The 22,431-nt window shown below is 50.2% G+C and overlaps 8 protein-coding genes across 8 annotated transcripts; 6 read left to right on the top strand and 2 right to left on the bottom strand.

Annotated features, from left to right (window-relative positions):
* Positions 1–157: 157 nt before the first annotated feature.
* Positions 158–2,210, bottom strand: BDV37DRAFT_286421 (methylisocitrate lyase ICL2; the record flags this gene model as incomplete). Its single annotated transcript, XM_032087916.1, has 5 exons — positions 158–455; positions 513–936; positions 988–1,400; positions 1,457–1,745; positions 1,802–2,210. 5 exons carry the CDS (start codon positions 2,208–2,210, stop codon positions 158–160), a joined length of 1,833 nt encoding a protein of 610 aa, XP_031937997.1.
* Positions 2,211–2,497: 287 nt separating this feature from the next.
* Positions 2,498–5,709, top strand: BDV37DRAFT_296753 (asparagine synthetase B family protein). The gene is made up of 6 exons (XM_032090176.1): positions 2,498–3,122; positions 3,178–3,635; positions 3,733–3,801; positions 3,854–4,115; positions 4,171–4,362; positions 4,425–5,709. Exons 1-6 carry the CDS (start codon positions 2,957–2,959, stop codon positions 5,303–5,305), a joined length of 2,028 nt encoding a protein of 675 aa, XP_031937996.1. The 5' UTR covers positions 2,498–2,956; the 3' UTR covers positions 5,306–5,709.
* A 3,339-nt stretch (positions 5,710–9,048) lies between these two features.
* Positions 9,049–10,974, top strand: BDV37DRAFT_286419 (fungal specific transcription factor domain-containing protein; the record flags this gene model as incomplete). The annotated part of the gene is made up of 2 exons (XM_032087915.1): positions 9,049–10,888; positions 10,961–10,974. The coding sequence occupies 2 exons, from the start codon at positions 9,049–9,051 to the stop codon at positions 10,972–10,974; spliced, it is 1,854 nt and encodes a 617-aa protein (XP_031937995.1).
* A 2,186-nt stretch (positions 10,975–13,160) lies between these two features.
* Positions 13,161–13,704, top strand: BDV37DRAFT_286418 (uncharacterized protein; the record flags this gene model as incomplete). The annotated part of the gene is made up of 3 exons (XM_032087914.1): positions 13,161–13,269; positions 13,353–13,464; positions 13,572–13,704. The coding sequence occupies 3 exons, from the start codon at positions 13,161–13,163 to the stop codon at positions 13,702–13,704; spliced, it is 354 nt and encodes a 117-aa protein (XP_031937994.1).
* Positions 13,705–14,513: 809 nt separating this feature from the next.
* BDV37DRAFT_286417 (cupin domain-containing protein) lies at positions 14,514–15,037 on the top strand (the record flags this gene model as incomplete). Its single annotated transcript, XM_032087913.1, has 3 exons — positions 14,514–14,611; positions 14,681–14,912; positions 15,014–15,037. 3 exons carry the CDS (start codon positions 14,514–14,516, stop codon positions 15,035–15,037), a joined length of 354 nt encoding a protein of 117 aa, XP_031937993.1.
* A 1,255-nt stretch (positions 15,038–16,292) lies between these two features.
* BDV37DRAFT_198559 (serine/threonine-protein kinase) lies at positions 16,293–18,714 on the top strand. The gene is made up of 3 exons (XM_032079822.1): positions 16,293–17,070; positions 17,129–18,443; positions 18,498–18,714. The coding sequence occupies exons 1-3, from the start codon at positions 16,497–16,499 to the stop codon at positions 18,580–18,582; spliced, it is 1,974 nt and encodes a 657-aa protein (XP_031937992.1). The 5' UTR covers positions 16,293–16,496; the 3' UTR covers positions 18,583–18,714.
* A 146-nt stretch (positions 18,715–18,860) lies between these two features.
* BDV37DRAFT_286415 (uncharacterized protein) lies at positions 18,861–19,532 on the bottom strand (the record flags this gene model as incomplete). Its single annotated transcript, XM_032087912.1, has 3 exons — positions 18,861–18,947; positions 19,038–19,370; positions 19,518–19,532. The coding sequence occupies 3 exons, from the start codon at positions 19,530–19,532 to the stop codon at positions 18,861–18,863; spliced, it is 435 nt and encodes a 144-aa protein (XP_031937991.1).
* Positions 19,533–21,074: 1,542 nt separating this feature from the next.
* Positions 21,075–22,253, top strand: BDV37DRAFT_257131 (uncharacterized protein). Its single transcript, XM_032082911.1, has one exon. The coding sequence runs from the start codon at positions 21,135–21,137 to the stop codon at positions 22,242–22,244; it is 1,110 nt and encodes a 369-aa protein (XP_031937990.1). The 5' UTR covers positions 21,075–21,134; the 3' UTR covers positions 22,245–22,253.
* Positions 22,254–22,431: the final 178 nt, after the last annotated feature.

Below are 22,431 nucleotides of genomic sequence, written 5' to 3'. Positions count from 1 at the left end.
ACTAGGTATATTCCTGACGTGGGCAAAAAAAAAAAAAAATTAACAGTCGTAAATAGGGGTCTATGGTTTACATTCAATGCATCACTAAACATCGACTCTCGTTTGACCTTGTCAGGTCTGTATCCGCCGACACCTTTTTAGAAACCTGCACGTCAAGTTAGTAACAGGGCTCTGTATGGTGATAGTAGTAAAAGATCTTACCCTTTTCTGTGTTTCCTTCTCCCATGCTCTTGCTACTGCTGTTGCCGCTTTGGATGGCACCCAGGATCCCGTCCATGTACGGCGCACCGCTCCATTTCTGATGAGTAAGGACCTCGACCCCGAGTTCCTTCTCACGTGCCTGGATTTGGCGCACGTACGCGAGCATGCCCTCGTCCTTGAAGGCACGAGAAAGCTCCGTTGTCACGGTGGCGTTGGTGTGTAAGCCGGCGAGGGAGATCAGTTGCAGCACGAATCTGTAGGAAATAGCGTATTAGTTTGTGTAATTACTCATGTCAGTAAACGCAACTTACCCGTGCGGGGCAAGGTCCCAGATGAATGACTTGAGGGACTCTTCGGTGAAGCCCTGTCCCATCCAGTTGAACGACGGACTCAGATTGTAGACCAGCTTCTTGCCGGGGAAGGCGCTCCGTACGTCGCCGGCCAACTTGGCAGCCTTCTCGACGTTGGGATCGCCGGTTTCCACCCAGAGTAGGTCTGCATAGGGGGCAAATTCCTTGGCTCGCTTGGTGGCTGCTGGGAAGCCAGCCTTGTAATGGTAGTAGCCTTCCCGCGTCCGGGGAATATCCCAGGACCAGACCACTGGGGTCTTGGTGTAGTCACTTGCGAGGGCCTTCCGGCGGGTAATAGAGAGGTCGGGATTCTCCTGGACTCGCGTCTTGTATGCATCCCTGACGGACTGAGCCGCCCCTTCTCTCTCGAGGTGTGCGTCAACAGCTAACAAGGTCAGTATATGGATAATTCAGACAGGGAAACAGATGTGAATACCTTCGTCGAAGGTGACAAGCTTGTGGCTCTTGACCCAGTCCATTTCATAAGCATCGATCTCGGCAGGGGCAGCGCCTTCCCGCTCCATTGCCTGCAAGGTTTCTGCCAGAGGCTCGACCTCCTCTGTAACACCCAAGATAAACTCGTGGTCGCGCACATCGATAGCACTGCTGAGCAGTTTTCCACTCTCCGAGTCTGTGCGGGCGATCAGGAGGTTCTCAGAGCCCATCATATCCCACTGGAAACGAGCGGCAACAAGCCGGTTGATATGCTCGCCCACGGGCACAATGACCTTGCCTGCGAGGTGACCGCACTTCTTTCCGCCATGGAGCTGGTCTTCGAAATGGACCGCAGCAGCGCCATTCTCAGCGAAGAGCTTGGCAAGCTTTAGGACGGCAGAGAGTCCTCCGTGTCTACAAGAGTGGCCATTAGTCACTGAATTCTCACAGGGTTCAATCGCATAGCATACCCAGTATCTCCATCCGCGATAATCGGTCGCATGAAATCTACGTAAGGGGTAGATTTCCGCTCCTCGGGGGTCAATTTCCGTCTAGCGTCCCAGTTCTTGCGATCATGCAGTTGTTGAGCTTTGAACAGTCGCTGGACTTGGTTCGGAACGGTGTTGTACGGGTAGTCACCCATGTCTGGCGATACTTCATGGGTAGTAGTCAGAAGAGAGGAGCATGCCCAACCGGAAATATACAGGACTTCTTGGTTCGGGGCCTGCTGCGTCATCTGCACCGGATCAATGGCGCCCACTGTAAAGGCATCGTCAGCGTCGTACTCGCCCGTTCTGTATTGAACGGACACCTACTGGTATGAACTGGTTTGCCTTCCGCCGCTCTCTCATTCAGCAAGTTGAACAGTTTCCGCGCCATCAAGGAGCTGGGGTACGTCTGTTGTACTGAGCCGCGTTTACTGACAACGTCCGCAGCCGAATAGGGCCGCTTGATGCCCTCGAAACGCGGCGACTGCCACCACGCTTCCACATCTTTGATCTGTTGCTCGTACAAAGCATCCTCAGCTGCTCCAGCCTTGTCAGCCGTCGATAGAAGTTGGTAGGAATCGCTTGGTAATGCTGTCGACACGGGGGGTTCAACAGCGGATAGCGGTGGCACCGACATCCGCGGATAACCGCATGTGAAGGAACGCAGGGCGAGGCGAGATGGGGACGAGGGAGTCGGAAGGCGTCGAGGGATTCGACGAGGAATTGATCGAAGCATGATCTAAGACAGTGCGATAGATTCACGATCAAGTGAAAGGTGTCTGGAGGAAAGGGAAGAAGAGAGGAAAGGAAAGGAAGAAAAGATGGAAAGGAATAGTTTCATTTATGATGTTACCTCCGCGGCGATAATGACTAAAGAGAGATGGGCCGACCCGCCAACCTCGGTCGGCTCTGGGGTTCCCGTTTCCCCGCCATCCCTGCGATGGAAGTGCCGATTTTCGCTACAACAACGAACAAAGAGTCTCTCTACTGCTGTTACATCCGAGCACGAGCACTAATATCTATTGGATGGGCCAACACTCTCCAAGTGTGCCTCTTGAATGTAACAAAGGATGACGTCTCATTCTTGTATGTACCCCTGGCCCCCCATGAACTTCCAACAAATGAGAACCGTCGCTACTAGTATATGGGGCCAAACGCCGATCAACTTGCCTTGTATCGGACGAGAACAGAGTTTGCATCGTCGAGTTGGTGGCGCATCATCACACAAGGCCTTCCATGATTGCTCCTGTGTGGACAACAGATGTAGTGGCTGGGCCGTAAGCATCGTATAAGACAGGGATGTAAGGTCTGACATACATATAAGGACAATGAACTTGGACGCTCTGAGCATCTCCAATAGAGATATAAGCTTATTCCCCTTTCTTTGCAATCTGAGGGTGGGCACGTTACATATTCGGTGCTGTGCCTCTCTCTCCATCTTCCCCCATCTCACATTGACTTCACTGTCTCGATACCCTCGCCATGTGTGGATTAACGGCCTTCGTGACTGTGGGGGGAACACCTGGTTGTGCTCACTGTGCCAATGATTTCCTCGGCCTAGAGGAACAGCTCGAGGAAAGCTTAGACTTAGTCAATCATCGAGGTCCAGATGCGCGTGGTCGTTGGTTCAGCCCGGACCACAGGGTTGGTAGGTAATCTGTATTCCACAAATAGCCGATTGCGAGGAATTAATCTGCGACAAGGTCTGGGACATGTCCGACTCTCCATCATCGACCTGAGTCCTGCAGGGAACCAGCCTTTCCACGACAGCGAGAACGCGATTCATGCTGTCGTCAATGGCGAGCTCTATGACCATGAGCAGTATCGAACGGAGCTGGCTCATGAATACAGCTTCAAAAGTAACAGCGATTGTGAAATCGTCATCGCACTCTACCGACATTACGGAATCTCCTTTCTCAACAAATTAAGAGGCGAGTTTGCTCTTGTCCTCTATGACGCGAATCGCAAGCTGTTCTTGACAGCCCGTGATCGATATGGTGTCAAGTCACTGTACTATACCATGGTTGGCAATCGGCTTTTAGTCGCTACGGAAATGAAGTCTTTCCTGCCTTTTGGCTGGAAGCCACAATGGGATATCACATGTATCAGGGAAGGAGCCTGGATGAGCGGCTCGCGAATGTTCTTCAAAGGGGTGCATAGAGTACGTACAATCTACACCCAGTCCCTGGGATGTCGTAGATAAGTATTTTCATTGCTGTTGCTTGTATCTGACGATCACTCAGCTTGCCCCTGGTCAGTATATGGTCAGTCAGAACTTCAAGACACCTGAAGTGGGAATGTACTGGGATACCGATTATCCAGATAAAGTAAGGGACACCCAACAAGCACGCATCCCATTGAGATTCTGACCGGATATAGAAAACAGTCTACCCGCATTCCGAAGACGAAGTAATAGATAGAGTCAGGGAGCTTATGCTCGACGCTGTCCGAATCCGACTGCGTGCTGATGTGGGCCTGGGGATCTACCTGAGTGGAGGGCTAGACTCGTCCGCCATAGCAGGTATGGCCGTGAAGCTTGTCCAGGAAGGAACCAAGCTCGGAAACGACACAAGCGGTGAGCGTTCAAAAATAGACTGCTTCACAGTCCAATTTGAAAAGGATAGTGGGTTCGACGAGTCAGGTACGTTTAACAACTTTGGTATTTCCCCCTGAACATATCCCCTGAACGTTGGCAGAGATCGCGCGACGAACAGCCGAGTGGTTAGGCGTGGGATATCACCCTATATACTTGGATGAGGAGGCCATTGCCGCCAGGCTCGAGGATACAGTCTGGTATAGTGAAACGCCGGCCGCCAATGTCAATGGAATGGGGCGGCTGGCAGTAGCTGAGGCCGCTAGGGCTATGGGAAAAAAGGTCATCCTCACAGGTGAGCGTCGCTGTCCAATGTAGCATCAATGACCAGCTATGTTAATAGTGCTTCGATCGTAGGCGAAGGCTCCGATGAGCACTTCTCGGGCTACTCTGACTTGCTGCCAAATTTCCTTCTGGAGCCGGATCCTTCATGGCCACAGTCCCTGGCTAAGCAGGCTGACATTGCAGAAGCTTGGAAAGTCTTGGAGGAAAGAGATCGAGTACTCACGGTGGGCATGGACGAAGTGGCCGCTCCAACAAAGCGTATGCTTAACAATACCACGTTAAGCGCCCGACTAAGCACGATAATCAGTTTGCCATACTCATCCTGGACCGATCAGTTTATGCTGAGGCCCCCGTCCACAGCATTTGCAGAGAACTTCGGTGTTCAGGTCCTCCACAAGATGATGGAGAAATGGCATCCTCTTCATTCAACGCAGTATCAATGGATGAAAACCGTTCTCGCGAACTATATCCTCCGCTATATCGGTGATAATATTGACATGGTCCACCAGATTGAGACACGACCGCCATTCCTTGACCATTACGTTACGGAGTATGCAAATAATATCCCGCCAAGTCTCAAAATCAGATATGATCCTGAGAGTAAAACCTTTCGCGAAAAGCATATCCTGCGTGAAGCTATGAAGCCATTTGTTACGGAGGAAATCTATAACCGTACCAAGCACCCATTTGTCGGACCATTTACATACCAAGAAGATGGCCCCGTACACAACAGCTTAAAACGACTGTTGACAGAAGAAAATGTCAACCAGCTGGGATTTTTCGACAACGATGCGGTGCAGCGCGATTTCATCAAGGCATTTCGCGACAAGGATGGCATGTGCTTCCAGAGAGCATTCACCGTGGCCCAATACGTTGTCTTGGGACAACGATTTGGGGTCAAGAAGGCCCAGGATCCGGGATGCAGCGAGACATCGTCTGGGCCGCATGTATGAGCCAATTAAGAAGATAACAGGCATTCCCAGAGTTACATGTACGCCTAATGATTCCCCCTTTATGGCATCTGATTCTAGTCTAGCAGTAGCTAAACGATTGTGCAATGCGAGGAAAGGGTTCATGTGAGCATCCGAAGGGATAGCGTTCTCGTAAAACTGTCCGCGTCATCCATGACAATAACGGTCTTACAGTATCATTGGGAATCCCAACAGTTCTGTGACTTGTTTAAACATCGATAACCTGTAAGGGTTGATCCCATGACTTATCGGTGGCGCAGGTTTGCATCTGGTTGGCGCGTACTATTGAATACAGTACATTGGAAGCCAAATATTGCGATCCTCGGATATAGCTTAGTACTCACTGTAATGGACAATGCGCACAAGATCCGAGGCCTAAGATACATTCTTTTCGAGGCGGATCGGTCAGGACTTCAGCGCCTGATGGTTCACTCTCCACCTGTCAGCTGACCGGGCCGGGTTCGGGTTGCTCGGTTCTACCGGTTGAAGACGGACAAAGGGCCCGTGAGATATTGGTGAGCTATGGATGATACATTAATGAAACAATGGCCGATTGAACTTCTCGACCTTTTATGAAGTGATATTTCTTAGTGATGTCAGTGCCTCATTGACACCCAATGCATCAGGGAGATCCTATTCTTGATTGACTATGAATGGCTTTGTCGAATTATAGAACCTTTGAAGCACTGATGGATAGATAGCCGATAAAGTTTGCAAATACCGTCAGTGAGATATTGACTTCGGGATGTGGCCAGGTAAACTTTCCTAGCCAAAAGTTGGAGAAGCGGGGAGCGGGGGAAACGTGGAGTTGAACGTGGGGGACTCGTTTCCGGAACGCAGATCTGAGGAAATTTATCCGTTGGTCGGTCATTAATGCCCATTCAAACACGACAGCCATTGTAGACCATCAAGGAGATGGTATCAGAATGCATCATAAGAAGCTGACATGCAACTCAAGGAGAGGAGCTGCTTCTTGTTGTTTCTTCAGCCAGATCAAGGTTGCCAACGAGGTTGTCGATCAGATTACCCATGGAAGGAATCATTCGCCCGCGGAAATGGACCGAAGTACTAGTACCGGCCACATATGACTAGTACAGGCCCTATCCAGCGTGTTGCTTCTAGACTCCCTGCAGATAAGTGTGGAAAGGAGGTCATGTGTCCAACTATTGCCTGGCGGGGAGTCTATATTCAATCTTTGTTTTTGTTTTCGTTTTGGCTGGTGGGTCTCATACTAACAGGTAGTAATAATAATGAAGGATCTATGGTGTCTTGACCGGTTTCCCGAAAATTCTCCGCATCTCTCGGTTTTCGAGGGGTTCCTACTGATTGCTATAGTAAGGGCATGATTTTGTCCGCCCCGGGTACATGCCTCACGACATATTCATTTCAATCGAAAGACTCCTTGTGCTTCTTGTAGGGCTTCAAGGTTTCTATCAAGGAGGGGATTTGAAGCTTGGTTAACCCGCCAGCTCCAACCATGGAACGTCAGCCAGCTTAGGCTTCGTCATCATTTCACTGATCAATGAAACCCAAGGAAGGAAATCAGTCTTATGACAGGATATCCAACATAATGACAGGTTGCAGGTTTCCGCTGGACTTTAAAATAGTTACACATGGCCCACAATGATTCGAACCCCATGAATCTGGAACAAGGAGTGGACATGTGTAGGATTGCTATATGTCCAAGCCAATGCATTATCACGTGTCGCATGGTCACAATGCACACCTGACTTGAACGGGTACGATCCTGGTTCGAGAACGTAAGTACTTTTGGAAGTGCGACAACTTCCTGGTACTGATCAAGTACCATCCCCGGTGGGCCTGGATCAAGGGCGACATCTTTGAAACTCCCTCAGTCAAATATCGAGCGAAAGGACTAGAAAAAGAAAAGAAGGGAAAAAGAAAAAGATCATTCCCAGTCAAGGAAGACTAACCGCCACACATCCAACGACCCGTGCGTCAATATTGTCGCACATGGCGGTTGTTATGTGGGGTTTTCCAGGGCTGGAGAAGTTGGCGAGCCAACGTGAGGTCACCGGCTGGGGCAGTTGTAATTCCGAATTAGTTGTATGGACCAGTATATTACAAGCGGTACGTGGATGTTCCTGCGACGAGGGACAGTACATACCGTGGTCGAAGTACGGTTGTATACTAGCTTGGACGGCGGTACATGTACTGGTTCCCACTTTTCCACTCCAGATTTCCATCGACCGTCCCAAAATTCACTCCGTTCGTCGGAAACCACCTATCAAAACCTAAAAGAGGGGGGAATCTTTTTCTCTCACGAACCAACCACCGCCGTCTAAATCGTCATCTCATATTTGTTAACCTCCCCGAGTGGCGTCCGTCCAACCCTATCACTGATTCATGACGATTTTATTAACCACTGGCCCCTTTCTGTCCGTGATATCAATTCCAATGACTTTGAATTCCTGCATCTTGGCTCCCATGGTTAGCCGACGGAGAGCCATCCGCTGGACTCATTTACGAGGTGAGTGTCCACCGTGTTTGCCGACATTCCCCCCCTTTTGGTACCCCTCCTTCTCTTTTAACCAGAGATAGAATTGCATACGAGAAGAAAAGAAAAAGAAAAAGAAAACCGTGCGCCTCATGCCTATGGGGATTTCAGGTCTTGTCCCGGTCTGAGCTCTGGCCTACTGGATCGGCATCCAGTCCGCGCCTTCCGCCTTGCTCCAGTTGTCTCCGCAATCCTGCGGCCCTAGTGCAACTCTTATCACTGATGCCGGTTTCTCCTCACCCTTCGGCCTTTCATTATCTATTACTTGGAGTACTCGAGCCCCTTCCCTATCTATCCCACTTCCTTCCCGTCTGAGGCGGCTAACCCTTATCTGTTCGACTCTCATCTGGATCTTGAGTTGAAGCCCACAATCTCCGTGAACTCCCACTGGGAAGTGCTTCTCTCATTATTATTATTATTGCATCTTTGTGTTTGTACAACTCACACCTTCTTGGCTTGGCATCTTTCTTCCTCACCTTTGGATACCGATTTTCCATCCTGGCAGGACCCATGTCATCACTTCTTTGCTTGGGCATGGAAGACATCAAAATCCCTTCCCCATCTGCCATCTTAGACCCTCAGCCCGCCATTTCTCCAACCGGTGGACTTTCAAGGCCTCTCAAATCTCCCACCACTACAAAATCGATATCAGGACAGACGGTCACAAATGCTCCTATCTCTGGAAAACCTAAGCAATCAAAGAGCCGTAACGGTACGGTAGCACTAGTTCTTTGAGTTATTCAAGAAGAGATGAGTTGGACGAGCCAAAAAAAAAAAATATTAAATAGAGAGGAGAAAGAGAAGAAAAAAATAGTCAGAGGTCTATAAACGCGCAGTGCGCTGACGTTCTCAACTCTTTCACCATTCAGGTTGCATCACTTGCAAGGCGAAGCGGTTAAAATGCGACGAGTCAAAGCCAACTTGTTTTCAGTGCAAGAAACGAAATGTGGAATGTGGAGGATACAAAAAGGACTTCAAGTGGCGCCCATTCGAGGAAACTAACGTTGCGGGGAGGGTATCGACGGCGAAGAGCAAAAAAGGTGCGTACCGCTTAGCCTCACGAGAATCGCCAAGTAACTGATGATATGGCCATATAGTCACCTCGTCTCCTCCTAACAGAAGAGCGAGCCTAAGTATCTCATCTTCTACCACAGAGCACTCAGCAGCACAAGTAAAAGATCAAACGGCTGCGTCGCAGTCGCTCCCCATGGACACTAGTCATTTTGTTCAATCCCTTGCCCCTCAATTAAGTGATTCTTCATGTCCGTTGAACAAGCGTCGCAGTACGCAGAAAAATCTCTCATTCTGCGCGACTAGTCTGTTGGAAAACACAGACTTGGGACACATGGACGAGGACGTCTTTGTGCCACCTTTAGAAGAGATTGTGCCGCCCGATGAGTCTCCATGGCCATCGGATATCTCACTTCCCACCGCTGAGTTTGATACAAGCCCCGGGGAGACCACCCTCGCGATACCCGGGGAAGAGACCCTCCATGGATCCGACGAGTTTAGCTTCGCTGCCCTGCTAGAAGGAGATGGTGAAGATCTAGAAGCGATCGTCCGACAGTCCGACCCAAGTATGAGCCCAACCCTGTTCCAATTTACAGGGACCAGTGTGTCTCCACGGTCTGGAAATACAGACATCAGCCTTGGTCTATTCAAAGAGCCTACAATATCTGCTAGTAGTCCTGAAAGGCTGATTTTGCACTTCGACCGATACACCTGCGGAATACTATCCGTGAAAGATGGGGCCCATGAAAATCCGTGGCGGACCTTGATCTGGCCCCTGGCTAAGGATACGCCAGCCTTATACCACGCAATTTTTTCTCTGTCTGCCTTCCACTGCAGTAAGAAAAACCCTTCCTTGAGAGTTCACGGGATGGAGCACATGCGCCGGAGCATCGCTTGTATGGTGCAGGACATCCAAAATATGAGAGCGGATGCCGCTTTGGCCACAAGCCTAGCGCTCGCATTTGCTGACACCTGGGACCGGGACACACGTTCATGTATTCAACACCTACGAGGAGCCAAAGCGTTGGTATCACAAGTGGTGGGACTTGGATTGCAAGCTGGTTTGTGCGCAGCCGATCTAGACAGGATCCGATTCCTTTACAACACTTGGCTGTATATGGATGTCATTGCACGCTTAACCTCGTTGGAGGAATCTGGAGATCAAAAAGTTGATCTATCCATCCTCCAGCTTCCCAAAGGCGCAGTGCATGAGATTGACCCTCTGATGGGCTGCGCCACCACACTATTTCCGCTCATAGATCGAGTTGCCCAGTTAATCCAACGAGTACGGAGGACTAATTCCAACTCAATATCTCTCGTTTCGGAGGCGATTGAGTTGAAAAGGCGTGTTGAGCAATGGGAGCCCCCTGACTGGTTCGAACCACCGGAAGATCCAACTTCCGAAGTACAACATAGTTTACAGATCGCACATGCTTATCGCTGGGCAACTATTCTATATCTTCATCAAGCTGTTCCGGAGATGCCTTGTGAGCCGGCGTCAGAGCTCGCCAAGCGAGTGTTACTGCTGCTGGCCACGGTTCCACCGAGCTCCCGTACAACGATTATTCAAATGTTTCCTCTCTTAGCCGCCGGATGTGAAGCTGATCAGGAGGAAGACCGGCAATGGGTGCTAGGTCGATGGGGATCCATCCAGACCCGTGTCATGCTGGGTTCCATCGATCGCTGCATAGACGTAGTCCATGAAGTTTGGATTCGTCGAGACCAGTTTGAGGCCGAAAAGCAGCGGCGACAGTTCCGAGCGACGGGTCGCTCCAATTCCTTTGATGATCGGGAACCGGTTGGCAGAGATGGATTACCCTACGGGAACATGGCACCTGGGGATCTAAATCATCCCACTAGGTTTGCTAAAGAGTCATACAGAAGACCAGCAGCTGATGAGCGGGCGATATCCTCCCGGGGAACTGGGAACCCGCGGCGGAGTTCTGCGGTATCTCCCCTGGAAAACATCGAATTTGAAAAGACCGTCAGGGGAAAATTACATTGGGTCAGTGTTATGCAAGAATGGGACTGGGAAGGTAAGTTTTCATTATTTCATCTATCCCCCTCTGCTTGGGAAGAGACTGACAACTCAATCATCATATATATAGTATTTCTTGGGTGAAATCAACCCCGACAGAGAGAAACATGGCCTCAGGCTTTCATCACGCGGTTATGAACGATCCTGCGTCATAACACGGCTACCGCCAAGGTTCTCGTGGTTTTTCGCACCTTGGGGGCGTTCCACGTGTGGCCGTGAATGCTCTGTGCCATGATGTTTGGACGAGCATTTCGATTGCTCGTCGACCCGGTCCTCCAACCCGGGGGACGCGGGTCTGTTTCTAGCTAAATAGCTGCGGAGGGAAGCCAGATATGGCTCTAGATCGCTTGTTATCGACACGGTAGCCATTTTTGCCAAAGGGCGCAAGGGCTTTGTTCTTGTATGATTCAGTTTTCTGACGGCGTTTGCCTGTCTTGTAGCAACTGAGTGTTTACTATCTGGTGTGCAAATCAGCATGGCGTTTGGCTATTCCAGGAGAAGTTACGGACTTGGGCTTAAACACAGGTCGAGTGCGGAGCCTCGAGTTGCGATGGCTAGGTTCTGGTGTTTTCCGGGCATTGACGTGGATTTTGGGTCGCCTTGGTAGAAGCAAGCTCAGGGTTTTACGTTGCGAACACAATGGCGCATGGGAGAGAATAGATTTCTTTGGTGTCCAGAGGCGTGCTAGGCGAACAGAAAGGCCTGCTTTCCGTATGGGAAATGTCGTAAGCTAGTGGGTGCGGTTGGCTGCTGGGGTACGGGTTCCGCAGGAGGTAATATATCGTCAACTGGGCAGCAAAAGAAACGGGTATGCCGTATATGTATGTACAACAATCTATCGGATTACTCTCTGGCACCAGCAACCGATCAAAACCGCCAAGGGAAGTAGGTCGTTCAGGAGGAATCGTCAGTCCCACCGTGATAGAAGGGAGGTATCTGCGCGGGATTGATACGAATCGCGTTCTGCATTGGGTGTCTGCTGCGTCGAGGTGGGTGCCGTCATGAACAGTGTTGGCCTCGTCTTGTTGCTTGGGCTGAGTGGAAGTTGGACCGAACGGGGGGGAGCGTTCGTAATGATGGTTGGGAAGGAACTAATAGAGGAAGAAGAAGAAGAAGAGGAAAAAGAAACGAGAGACAGAGAGATGGGGCGGTGTGGGATTTAAAGGGGGAGTGCAAATGTTGGAATCACACACTGAGGGCACGTATTCGTAATCACACATCCAATTAACTAGGACCGCGGATGATCTGATCCGGAACAGGAGAGGATTGCAGTATTGAGTAGTATTTGAGGAGCCTTGGGAGGTATTGTCGGCATACTGGAAAGGGTGATCTTACCCCGGGCGGGGCATTGGACGGCGCCCATAATTAGGCCGGAAATTGGACGGTTCACGTCCATTAATTAGTCCACTTTATTTCGGGTTCCTCTTTCGACAGATCGTCTAGTGTGATTGGGGTTCCGTAAACTGATACCCATGACCGGTGTAATAGAGTATAATTCTGGCGAATATCTCAAAATGTAGATTGGTTATTCTCTTCGATCCCCCCCCCCCCCCGGGGGCTGGTGATCGAGGGAGATTACTTGATCCATCCCAGTGCTGACGTGCTGACTTTGTCTTTGATACTACATACTAGTAATACATCCATACTCGGAGCACACGCGATTGATCCATGCCGTCCAATACCATCATGAGGACGTCGTACCCTGAAAGTCCCGTGCGCTGCCACCATGACTGATCGAGGTACATTTCTGCCGATCCCGTCTCGTGCGCTTTGCCCGCATAAAGCTTCCTTTCTCTTGATTGACCGTGACATAAGCCGAGGTTGAGTGCGGAAATCTCAAGTCCCATCACTGGAGAGTTGGGTCATGATTCATGGCATGCGTCATATCGACCGTCGCGGGATCCCCATTTGTTGAACCGTCTGCCAAGCCAGTCGCTCGTGGAACTCTGTCAGGGCCAGAATGATTTCTCTTTCTTCCATTGTCGGGACGAGGATGATTTTTAATCCTTTTGTGCAGATGGGAATTGGGGGGTCCTGTTGGGAGTCTTATTGGGTGAGGGCTAGCTCGGCGCATGACTTTATGATGTCATGCAGGCCGCTGTGACGGAGTGTCGTATTTATATGCGAATCCTCGACCGCCACTGTGCTTGGGAAACCTTTGCTTCTGCATATTATTACTATCCAGAGCGTGATTTTCGTCGTGATACATCAGACCTCAAAGTATAACCGTTTGTTCTCCTCTCTCTCTCTTCCGTACTGTATAATACATCATGGATCTTCTCTCGAAATTCGGCCACCTTAGTAAGGAACAGAAGCGGAGAAAATCCACGTCCTCCAACGAAGAATCTAAGGATGACGAGGACCATACACCGCAACGGGGTAAGTGACGTCTCTTCCTCTCCTAGAATGCCATGGGATTGGTTGTAAAGGGGGGGGACTTTACTAATGTGCTCTTCGTTTAGCGTTTAACTTCCTGTTGGGGAACTTCGGTCGCTCTCACAATGATCATCCGGATAGGAGATCGAGTGGTGCGGGGAACATGGCAAGGGATATAGATGAATGGAGACGCAACAAGTAAGTGAGAGGCTTGTTTCCGATTCTTATTGGTCCTTTTTTTTGTCGCTCTTTGTCTGGGTGAGATGAACTAACGATTTACTTTCTTTTTTTCGCTGGGATTGCAGGAAGAAGTCGGCTCCGTCTCAGGAAGCAGCCTCTGATTTGCGGCCTGAGGAAGGAGTCTCTGATTTGCGGCCTCAGGAAGGAGTCTCTGATTTGCGGTCCCAGGAAGGAGTTTCGGATTTGCGGAGCCAATGAGCACAAATTGCAGTCTTTTCGGGCGATCTGATTTCTTTTGTATTTGGGGGTTTTTCTGATATCTGGGGTCAATGGTGTTGCATTGTATTGTGCATGGATTATGACATTATGATGATCGACGCGGTAGATAATGATGGTTATTTAACCTTACATTGCTTGAGTCTTGTTCGTGCTTCAATGGGTCCGCGTGGTAAACTACCCTTTTATACTAGTAGTGTTATGGACTGGTCTCATTGGCAATACCGACTAGTTATTTATTTCAACCAATCTACTAATTGGCTTTATGCGATAGGATACGGTAAGAAATGAAAGACAGGGAAACACTAACCCATCTGGGCAAAACAATCCAGCACTGGCGAACTTCCCTAACCTGACTAATCTTCATTCATACTCACCAACCAATTGCTATCAATCCCTCAGTGGCTGCCAGTAAGCAATCTATCACTCGCTATCGAGGTACGATCACGGAGAGTCCCAGGTCGATCATAGTATATTGATCCGACGGGTTCCCCTCACGACCCCTCAATGTCGAATAAACAGCATCCTATGTGTTCGAGTATATCTTTCCGGGGCGCTTCCTGTATCCGACTCCAGCAGCTGGATCCGATGGTATACTTGCCTATGTGATGGCGTGCGATGAAAGATCCGAATTGAGGAGTATTATGTTTGAGGTTATAAAGCCATAGATCTGGTGCTTCAGATCCGATCGAAATATGAACCACACTGTCCACTGATCAATTCTCGATCTCTACGAACGACAACAATAACAATAACAACTGTTATCTTGGATAACTGCAAATTCAAGCAAAATGCCTGGCGCTTTCACCTACTTCGCCAACGCCCAGTCCACCTTCAAGCCACCCCTTATCGCAAACGAAAATGCCTACCTGGGGGACATAGTCTCGAGGTAAGCCGCCATTCCCGCCATTCCAACCCAACCATTGGAGACTAACCCGGAATCTGTACCACGTTTTAGTGAACACAATGATCCCGAAAAGCCCATCTCGGGCGGTTTCTACCGCCTGGAGAAAGGCACGCCGCTAGTCTACGAGTACCATTTCGATGAGACGAAAATCATCCTCGAGGGTGAATTTGAGATCTCGGACGAGACCGGACAGAAGGTTACGGCGGGTCCGGGGGATGTCTTTTATTTTCCGAAGGGATCGAAGATCACCTTCACGACGCCGTCGTACGGCTTGGCGTTTTTCGTGAGTTCAACTCTCCCTTTTTCTTTTAAAGTTGGTTGGAAGCTAGCGTGTTGAGTGTGCGACTGTATGAGTGGTGAATATGGCTAATCGGTGCTTGGTAGACTGGACAACGGGCCAAGATGTAACTGTTGAAGCTGACATGCATATTCACGAGGGATGGGTTTCATGGATCTACTGGGTCGATGACGACTGCTTGGGTTTTTTTAGATCGAGAACGAGGGTTGCATTTTTCTTTTCCTTTTTTTTTTAATTTCAATTCCATGGAATCACTTTTAACTAGTCTGGTGTCCCCACTTTTCTCCTTGTGAAATGACGTCCGTTTGTTTACAACGGCTCGATGCATAGACCTCCGTAAACGGCCGAGGCAAGGGTACAAGCTACATAGCTGTTTCTCCCACACCATCATTAAACACGGTGGAAATTGTATCTGTGTAGATAGGTAAGGGTTCGGTTCTGGATGCGGTCGTGTTGTGATTGAATGACCATCGGTAATTCATCCAAACCCCTCGCTAAGAGGGAGGACTCGGACTAGACTTGCCACGGAGACTTCAGCCGCATCGATCGTCAGCATCCACTCACGATCTGGTTTTTTTTTATTTTATTTTGTTTTATATTTTTTTTTCTTTCCTTTCTTTTCTTTCTTTGGCCAGGGAAGAGTGGAAGGATTTCTCAGGCGGATCCTAGGTCGATGACTTGCAGGATGAGAAACCCACACCATCACAAAATCTCCTAAGCTGATCCATCGATCACTCCCAAGAGACGGGATAGTCCAATCAGCAGGCCGTGCCTTGACAGCCGAGCCGATAAACTCGAATTGTCCCCTGGGAAATCCGACAGGTGCATCTGGATCGACCGTGTCTAGAGGGATCGAAGGAAGGGAGTTACCGGAGCAACGGGCGAGTAGGGCAAGCGCAGGAGAAATTAAAGCATCCACCAGCCATTCCGGTTGGTCCAGAGACTGTGGGGAGAAGTTGAAGCCATTGGGTGGCTGGCTGCAGGCGCTTCCGGCCTCAGGCTCTCAGGTATTCCACTGGGGTCTAGTAGTTGTTCAGCTCTCAGCTTCAATCTCCATATCCCTGTCTCTCTCTCTCTTCCCTTCCCCTCCCTGTCTTTTTTTTGATCTCCTCCACAATCTCAAAATTATTCTATTCATCCCAGGACGAGAGATCCATTAGCGAGTGTGACTCCTTTCTGGTCTTTGTCCCTCGTCTTTTCCTCTCTCTCAAAACCCCCTGTCAAACAAAGCCATTCTTCACATCGGTACCCGACTTTCAACGGCAGTGGCTCTGGACGGCTCCCGCGTTCTTTGTACCGCTCGTTGCTTTTTCCTGGTTCTGAGTGGGTTTCACTTTATTTTTTGGTGAACCTCTCTCACCGATATTTCCACGGCTCGTGCAACTTGTTTGCTTTTTCTTATTTATTGCTTTTCTTTTCTTTTTTTTCTGCCATTTTTGGGTCCCCCTCTCGCGACCAGCGGAAAAACACAGCAGCAACCCCTCGGCTCGCCCTTATCAAAGGGGTCGTCGGCCATATTTACTTGCTTGATCAGATCCAACGTGTTCGAAGAATTATCCTCTCGTGGTCATGACCCTCAACTTCGCCCGCGAGTCGAGCGATCGACCAGCGCTCCGGCTGCCCAACCCCCCTCCCCTACTACATACCCGTTCGGGCAACGAGTCCTTGGATCGCCCCTCCACACCTTCGCAGAATGGGTTTACCAGTCCGGTTCAGACGCCGCAGGGCAGTCCCAGCAAAAACAGATTTCCCCCGGGCGCCCTAGATCTACCAAATGTCTTCGATAAAGCGATGAAGCTCAACCCCACCTCGCCCAACAAGGGCACCTACGACCATTACAGCCACCCCATGTTTTCTCCGAAAAAATCGGTGGAAGACTTCAGTGAGAGCGTCATTCGACAGCCCCCAGGGAGTCCGACGCGCAAAGCAAATAAGGAGAATACACCACCGAGTCCGACGCGGGTGGGCAAAGACTTGGGCCCAAATCCCGCTGCGGCCGCCATCTCTCGTCACCAGCCGTATCAGCCACGCGATGTCGAGAGCATCCAGAGACGTCAGGTGCAGATGCGGGGGTTGACGCCGGAGGAGATGGAGAAACTGCAGAACCCTCGGGTAAAACGATTGGTAAACGTGACACAGCTCTGTAGGTTGTCCCGCGCGCATTGTGAACCGATGGGATCGGGCCTGCTAACCGTTTCTAGATTTCCTCGACCACTATTTTGACCTACTCAGCTATGTGCACAATCGCCAAACTCGCTACTCTCAATTCCGAACGGCCTACCCGGAGCCGCCCGCAACTCCCATGGATGACTACGAGCCGGCCCTCCTCAAATATTTGGGTCGGGAACGGGCCCACCTCCGCAAGCGCCGCACCCGTCTCCGCCAACACGATTTCCAGATCCTGACGCAGGTCGGCCAGGGGGGCTATGGACAGGTGTATTTGGCGCAGAAGAAGGATACCCGGGAGGTGTGCGCATTGAAGGTTATGAGCAAGAAGCTACTGTTTAAACTGGACGAGATTCGGCATATTCTGACCGAGCGCGACATCCTGACAGCCGCCAAGAGTGACTGGCTAGTCAAGCTCCTCTACGCTTTCCAGGACGAGGACCAAATTTACCTTGCGATGGAGTATGTGCCCGGTGGAGATTTCCGCACACTGCTCAACAATACGGGAGTCCTGCACAACCGCCACGCGCGATTCTATATTAGTGAGATGTTCAGCTGCATCGACGCCCTGCATGCGCTGGGGTATATCCATCGCGATTTGAAGCCAGAGAACTTCCTGATCGATTCCACGGGCCACGTGAAGCTGACTGACTTTGGCCTGGCGGCAGGCATGCTGAACCCCGGCAAGATCGAATCCATGCGCGTGAAGCTGGAGGAGGTGGGCAACACGCCAGTGCCGTTCGGTCGTCCGATGGAGCAGCGTACGATGGCCGAGCGACGCCAGGGATATCGCACGCTCCGGGAGCGTCAAGTCAACTACGCCAAGTCTATCGTTGGATCGCCAGATTACATGGCGCCGGAGGTGTTGAAGGGCGAGCAGTATGATTTCACAGTCGACTACTGGAGCTTGGGGTGCATGCTATTTGAGGCCCTGGCGGGATACCCACCTTTTGCCGGTGCCACGGTCGATGAGACATGGCAGAATCTGAAGAACTGGCAAAAGGTGCTGCGCAAACCAGTATATGAAGACCCGAACTACTTCCTGTCGCGACGGACATGGGATCTGATCACGAAGTTGGTCGCTTCGAAGGAGAGACGGTTCAAGAACATCCAGGAGATTCACGCCCATGACTATTTTGCAGAGGTTGACTTCAACCGGCTGCGCGAGCAGCGTGCGCCGTTTGTACCCGAACTGGATTCGGAGACGGACGCAGGCTACTTCGACGACTTTACCAGCGAAGCGGACATGGCCAAGTACAAGGAGGTCCATGACAAGCAACGCGCATTGGAGGAAATGGCAGAGCGAGACGAGAAGATGAGCAAGGGTCTCTTCGTCGGGTTCACATTCAGGTACGTTCGCCCCGAAATGGGCCACACCACATGGTTTCTAATGAACGGATGTAGGCATCGAAAACCGGCCATGGACGGAGGACGCAGCTCACCGCGCAAACCGATTGCGACGGATGGGTCGTTCGGGACGATGTTTTAACGCGTATCTTTTTCCCTTCTTCATCTTTTTCTTCCCTCCTTACTAGCACGGTACGAGCTGGATCTCGAATTGACCATGACTGGATTTGATGAGCGAGTATATGTTTAATGTTCATGTCTGACTGTATGCATTACCGGGTCAAGGGTCATGGTCTGGAGTTGAGTGTAATTGCTTGTATGATACATAGAGGTATCGTAGACTGATAAACGAAATCCAAATTTTCAAACCAAGTCATACCAGGAAATTGTAGCCAAATACTCCACATGGAAGGAAAGAATTTAGTCGACATCCAACTGATGCACCATCTTCAGAATCTCCGATTCATTATCCCCAAGCACAGCCCGACCATTCGTCCAATCCACCGTCTAAAAAGACCCATTAGCAAACCCTCAATCAAACCCCAATCCCAAAGCAAAGCGAAGCAGAAAGAAAGAAAGAAAGAAAAAAAGACTCACAATAGGCCTAACAAACCCCTGTCCCCCATCCTCCTTGAACCTCTTGACCGCATCCTCCGCATTCCTCGCCCCCTTCACAACCTGCTCAACCCCATACACAATCCGATTACTCCCCGCCCCCGCCGGATCCGCCGTCACATAGTCCAGGATATTGCGCAGCTGGTCCGTCGTCGGCGCCTCGGTCGTCACCTCCAGCTGGAACTCGCCCCGTTTGGTCGTCTGCGGCTCGCCCGCTTCGGCGGCCGCGAGCGCCCGTTGCAGCGTTTTGAGGGCGTTTTGCGACGCCGGCGCGCTGGGACTGTGGAAGAGGGTTATGGGGTCGAGGGTTTTGGGCTGGTTATTTATATTAATTAGTTCAATCAATGAATCGGTTGGTGATTATTTATTCTTTGGGGGGTAGAAGAAAGGTATTTGGATTGGTTGAATTTGAATTGGGCAGGATTCAATCGGATAGAAATTGGGGCTGGGATGGGGACATACAAATCGGAAGACCATTTTGGCTGCTCTTTTTCTCGTTTTTTTCTTTTTGAGGGTTTTTGGTTGGGTTTAGTTAGGGCGTGTGATGTGATTGTTGTAGTTACTTGGGTTTGTTTAATCAGTCGGAGGTGGTTGGGTTTGATTACGTCATGCCTGTTTTTTTTTTTTTTTGAATGCGGCGCTGGTTCGGGTTTAGCTTGGTTGGTTTCTGGTCGGGGGCTTGATTGGGTATGGTGTTCTTGTGGAGTATCTTTTCTACTACTACGGAGTAGGTAGGATTCTTCTGGTAGATTGATAGAGTGAGATAGTTGGCTTCCTTATGTTCATGTTTCTAGATGTACAGGGTATAGAACTTATCAAATACTCGTTTGCCAGTATTCAGTCTGTTTTCGAAAATACAACATCGCCCTGGCCTTCGGAGCAATTGCAGAACACCAATAGAGATAGATACCTTGTTTCCTGTGTACTATGGTCTATAGTCTATGGCCCAACATGTTCAGATTATAGCAGAGTAGGACCTGCACCAGGACCAACTTTAGGAGAAGCGAGGCATAATGCCGACTGGGACATGCCCGTTTCTCCAGTCCCATGGTTGTAGACGATATTTGCTACGTCATGCGCACTGAGGCCGTGATTTCCATAGGCACAGTTTTTGGAGTAAATGAATCATCCTCTCTCCGTCGTCGCCATTTGGTCGAGGCAAGCAGGAGTTGATGGATTGCCTAAAGGTATTACTAAAGAGCAAAGCTAGCTCTTGCTATTAGAATCCAAATGCTCTGGTTCATATACAAATACGACGTGCTCTCCACTGACTCTCTCAGACTCTTATTTTCGAATCGAAGACCTAATATTTCCCACTAGGTTGATCACTTCTTCTGTTCTTTCAAAGCCCCTGATTTAGCTCTTTTGGCCATAACTGAGTAACCATGGCTGTTCGTTGCTCTGCTTGTGGCGGATGGATCAAGACCACCGGCGGAGCCCATGACTGTTCAGGGAAGCCAAAGCAACAGCTGAGGCTGTCATTTTGGATGACAACGACGAAGCAGTCCCCAGATTGGCCGAAAACTTCACGGTCAGTCTCAATAGAAGCCTTGACTGTCTATCTAACTCCGATATACACAACTTCTGATGTTTGAATGCTGGGGACAGATTCCGAGTGGCTAGTCAGTCAAAACTATCAAGGTTAGAGAAGTAAATTGCACACCAGTCGGCTTTAGCTCCGTTCTATATACGTGATAGAATCCGGAATTCCATCTGGTTTTTGTCCAGTGGATATACCCTGTGCTCGTGTTAGACTGTATGTTTTTAGTAGAAGAAACGGCGTTAAGACTGGGATGGGCGTGGAAAAGCGCATTTGTATATTTTTTCTTTTTCGCGTACCACACGATTGCGACCCAAAATATAATTCTAGATCAATTCAAGCATTTCAAGTATTTCAAGAGATTCAGACAAATATGCGGACTTTGTTCCATCTAAACGGGAAGCTCAAGCAACTGGTAGGAATTTAAATCCCTGTAGCCCGTAAGCACCAACAATTCCGCCCCCCTGACTTTCTCTGCTCTCAACTTCCCTTCCTTCTCCTCTCCTCCAATTTCCCCCATCGATTTGTTAATCCTGAGTATGTCTAGCATTGGCCCTGTCCTTGTTACCGGCGGCAATGGCTTCATAGCCTACCATATCATCGCCAAAATCCTCGAGGAGGAGCCTGACTGCAATATCCACTCAATCGACGTGAACATCGACCGCAACCGCCATCCCAATCCGAATGTGCACTACCACCATGGCGATTTGGCCTGTGTCGAGGATGTGCAGCGCATCATGCAGATCGCGCGCCCTGTGACCATCTTCCACACTGCATCTCCCGAGTTTTCCGACGCCCCGGAGTCAGCCTACCACCGCATCATCGTCGAGGGCGCACATCACCTCCTAGGTGCGGCTGTGGAGGCGAACACCGTGCGAGCCCTAATCAACACTTCAACCCCGGGCGTTATTAACGATAACCACACTGATCTCATTGATGCCACAGAGGAAATGCCAATATTGCGCCCCCCGCGCCAGAAGCGACTCTACTGCATCGCGAAAGCAGATGCAGAAGACGCCATCAAAGCTGCCAATCGCAATGGCGGCCGGGATGATCGGGGCATCCTGACCTGCGCCATCCGACCTTGTCTGGTATTCGGCGAACGCGACGTCGGCACCTTGGGCAAGATGTTTGCCGTCGCACGCCAAGGCAAGTCCCGGTTCCAGATGGGCAATGGTCAGAACCCTTACGACTGCATCTACGTGGGAAACCTGGCAGATGCACACCTCCTAGCCGCTCGTGCCCTTCTCAGTGCCTGGGGCAAGCCTCCCCCGACAGACGCATCTACCCGTGTCGATGGCGAGTGCTTCCATCTCACAAATGAAGACCCCTGGCTCTTTTGGGACTTCCAGCGAGCAGTTTCCGCCCTCACGGGCAACCCAATCCGGCCGGAGGATATTGTGGTTATCCCGAAATGGGTTGGATTGACGCTCGGATTCATCAATGAGTGGGTTGCGTGGATAGTTTCCGGCGGCACTAAACCTGCCAATATGACCCGTGAGGGTATACGCTTTAGTACCCTTATCCGCACGCTGAATGGAAACAAAGCCAAACGAGTGCTTGGGTATCGACCTAAAGTGGGAATGCAGGAAGGCCTTGAGCGGAGTGTGCGTTGGTTCATGGAGAATGGAGAGAAAGATCATTCATGATTAACCCACCACGGTTCGTTTTTATAGAATTGAGCTTATTTACTTATGCAATTCAGAACTGGCCACTTATATCATGTAAGCATGACAGACTGCCTGGGATCATAATGGGCGACGGTCCGCATCACTAGCACTCCGTAGGGGGAACTGAGTAGCACTACGTCGCCTGCGCCAATAAGATTACTACCTA

This window comes from Aspergillus pseudonomiae (assembly GCF_009193645.1).
Source record: "Aspergillus pseudonomiae strain CBS 119388 unplaced genomic scaffold BDV37scaffold_75, whole genome shotgun sequence".
Lineage (NCBI taxonomy): Eukaryota > Fungi > Ascomycota > Eurotiomycetes > Eurotiales > Aspergillaceae > Aspergillus > Aspergillus pseudonomiae.
This window is presented reverse-complemented; position numbering and strand designations above follow the sequence as displayed.

What these genes read in the sequence shown, in the direction of transcription:
- BDV37DRAFT_296753 (XM_032090176.1), top strand. Translation starts at nt 2,957, where the DNA reads ATGTGTGGATTAACGGCCTTCGTGACTGTGGGGGGAACACCTGGTTGT. An exon ending in TAGTGGGTTCGACGAGTCAG is followed by an intron (nt 4,116 to 4,170) that starts GTACGTTTAACA and finishes GAACGTTGGCAG; the next exon opens with AGATCGCGCGACGAACAGCC. An exon ending in AAAAAAGGTCATCCTCACAG is followed by an intron (nt 4,363 to 4,424) that starts GTGAGCGTCGCT and finishes CTTCGATCGTAG; the next exon opens with GCGAAGGCTCCGATGAGCAC.
- BDV37DRAFT_198559 (XM_032079822.1), top strand. Translation starts at nt 16,497, where the DNA reads ATGACCCTCAACTTCGCCCGCGAGTCGAGCGATCGACCAGCGCTCCGG. An exon ending in GGTAAACGTGACACAGCTCT is followed by an intron (nt 17,071 to 17,128) that starts GTAGGTTGTCCC and finishes AACCGTTTCTAG; the next exon opens with ATTTCCTCGACCACTATTTT. An exon ending in TTCGTCGGGTTCACATTCAG is followed by an intron (nt 18,444 to 18,497) that starts GTACGTTCGCCC and finishes GAACGGATGTAG; the next exon opens with GCATCGAAAACCGGCCATGG.
- BDV37DRAFT_257131 (XM_032082911.1), top strand. Translation starts at nt 21,135, where the DNA reads ATGTCTAGCATTGGCCCTGTCCTTGTTACCGGCGGCAATGGCTTCATA.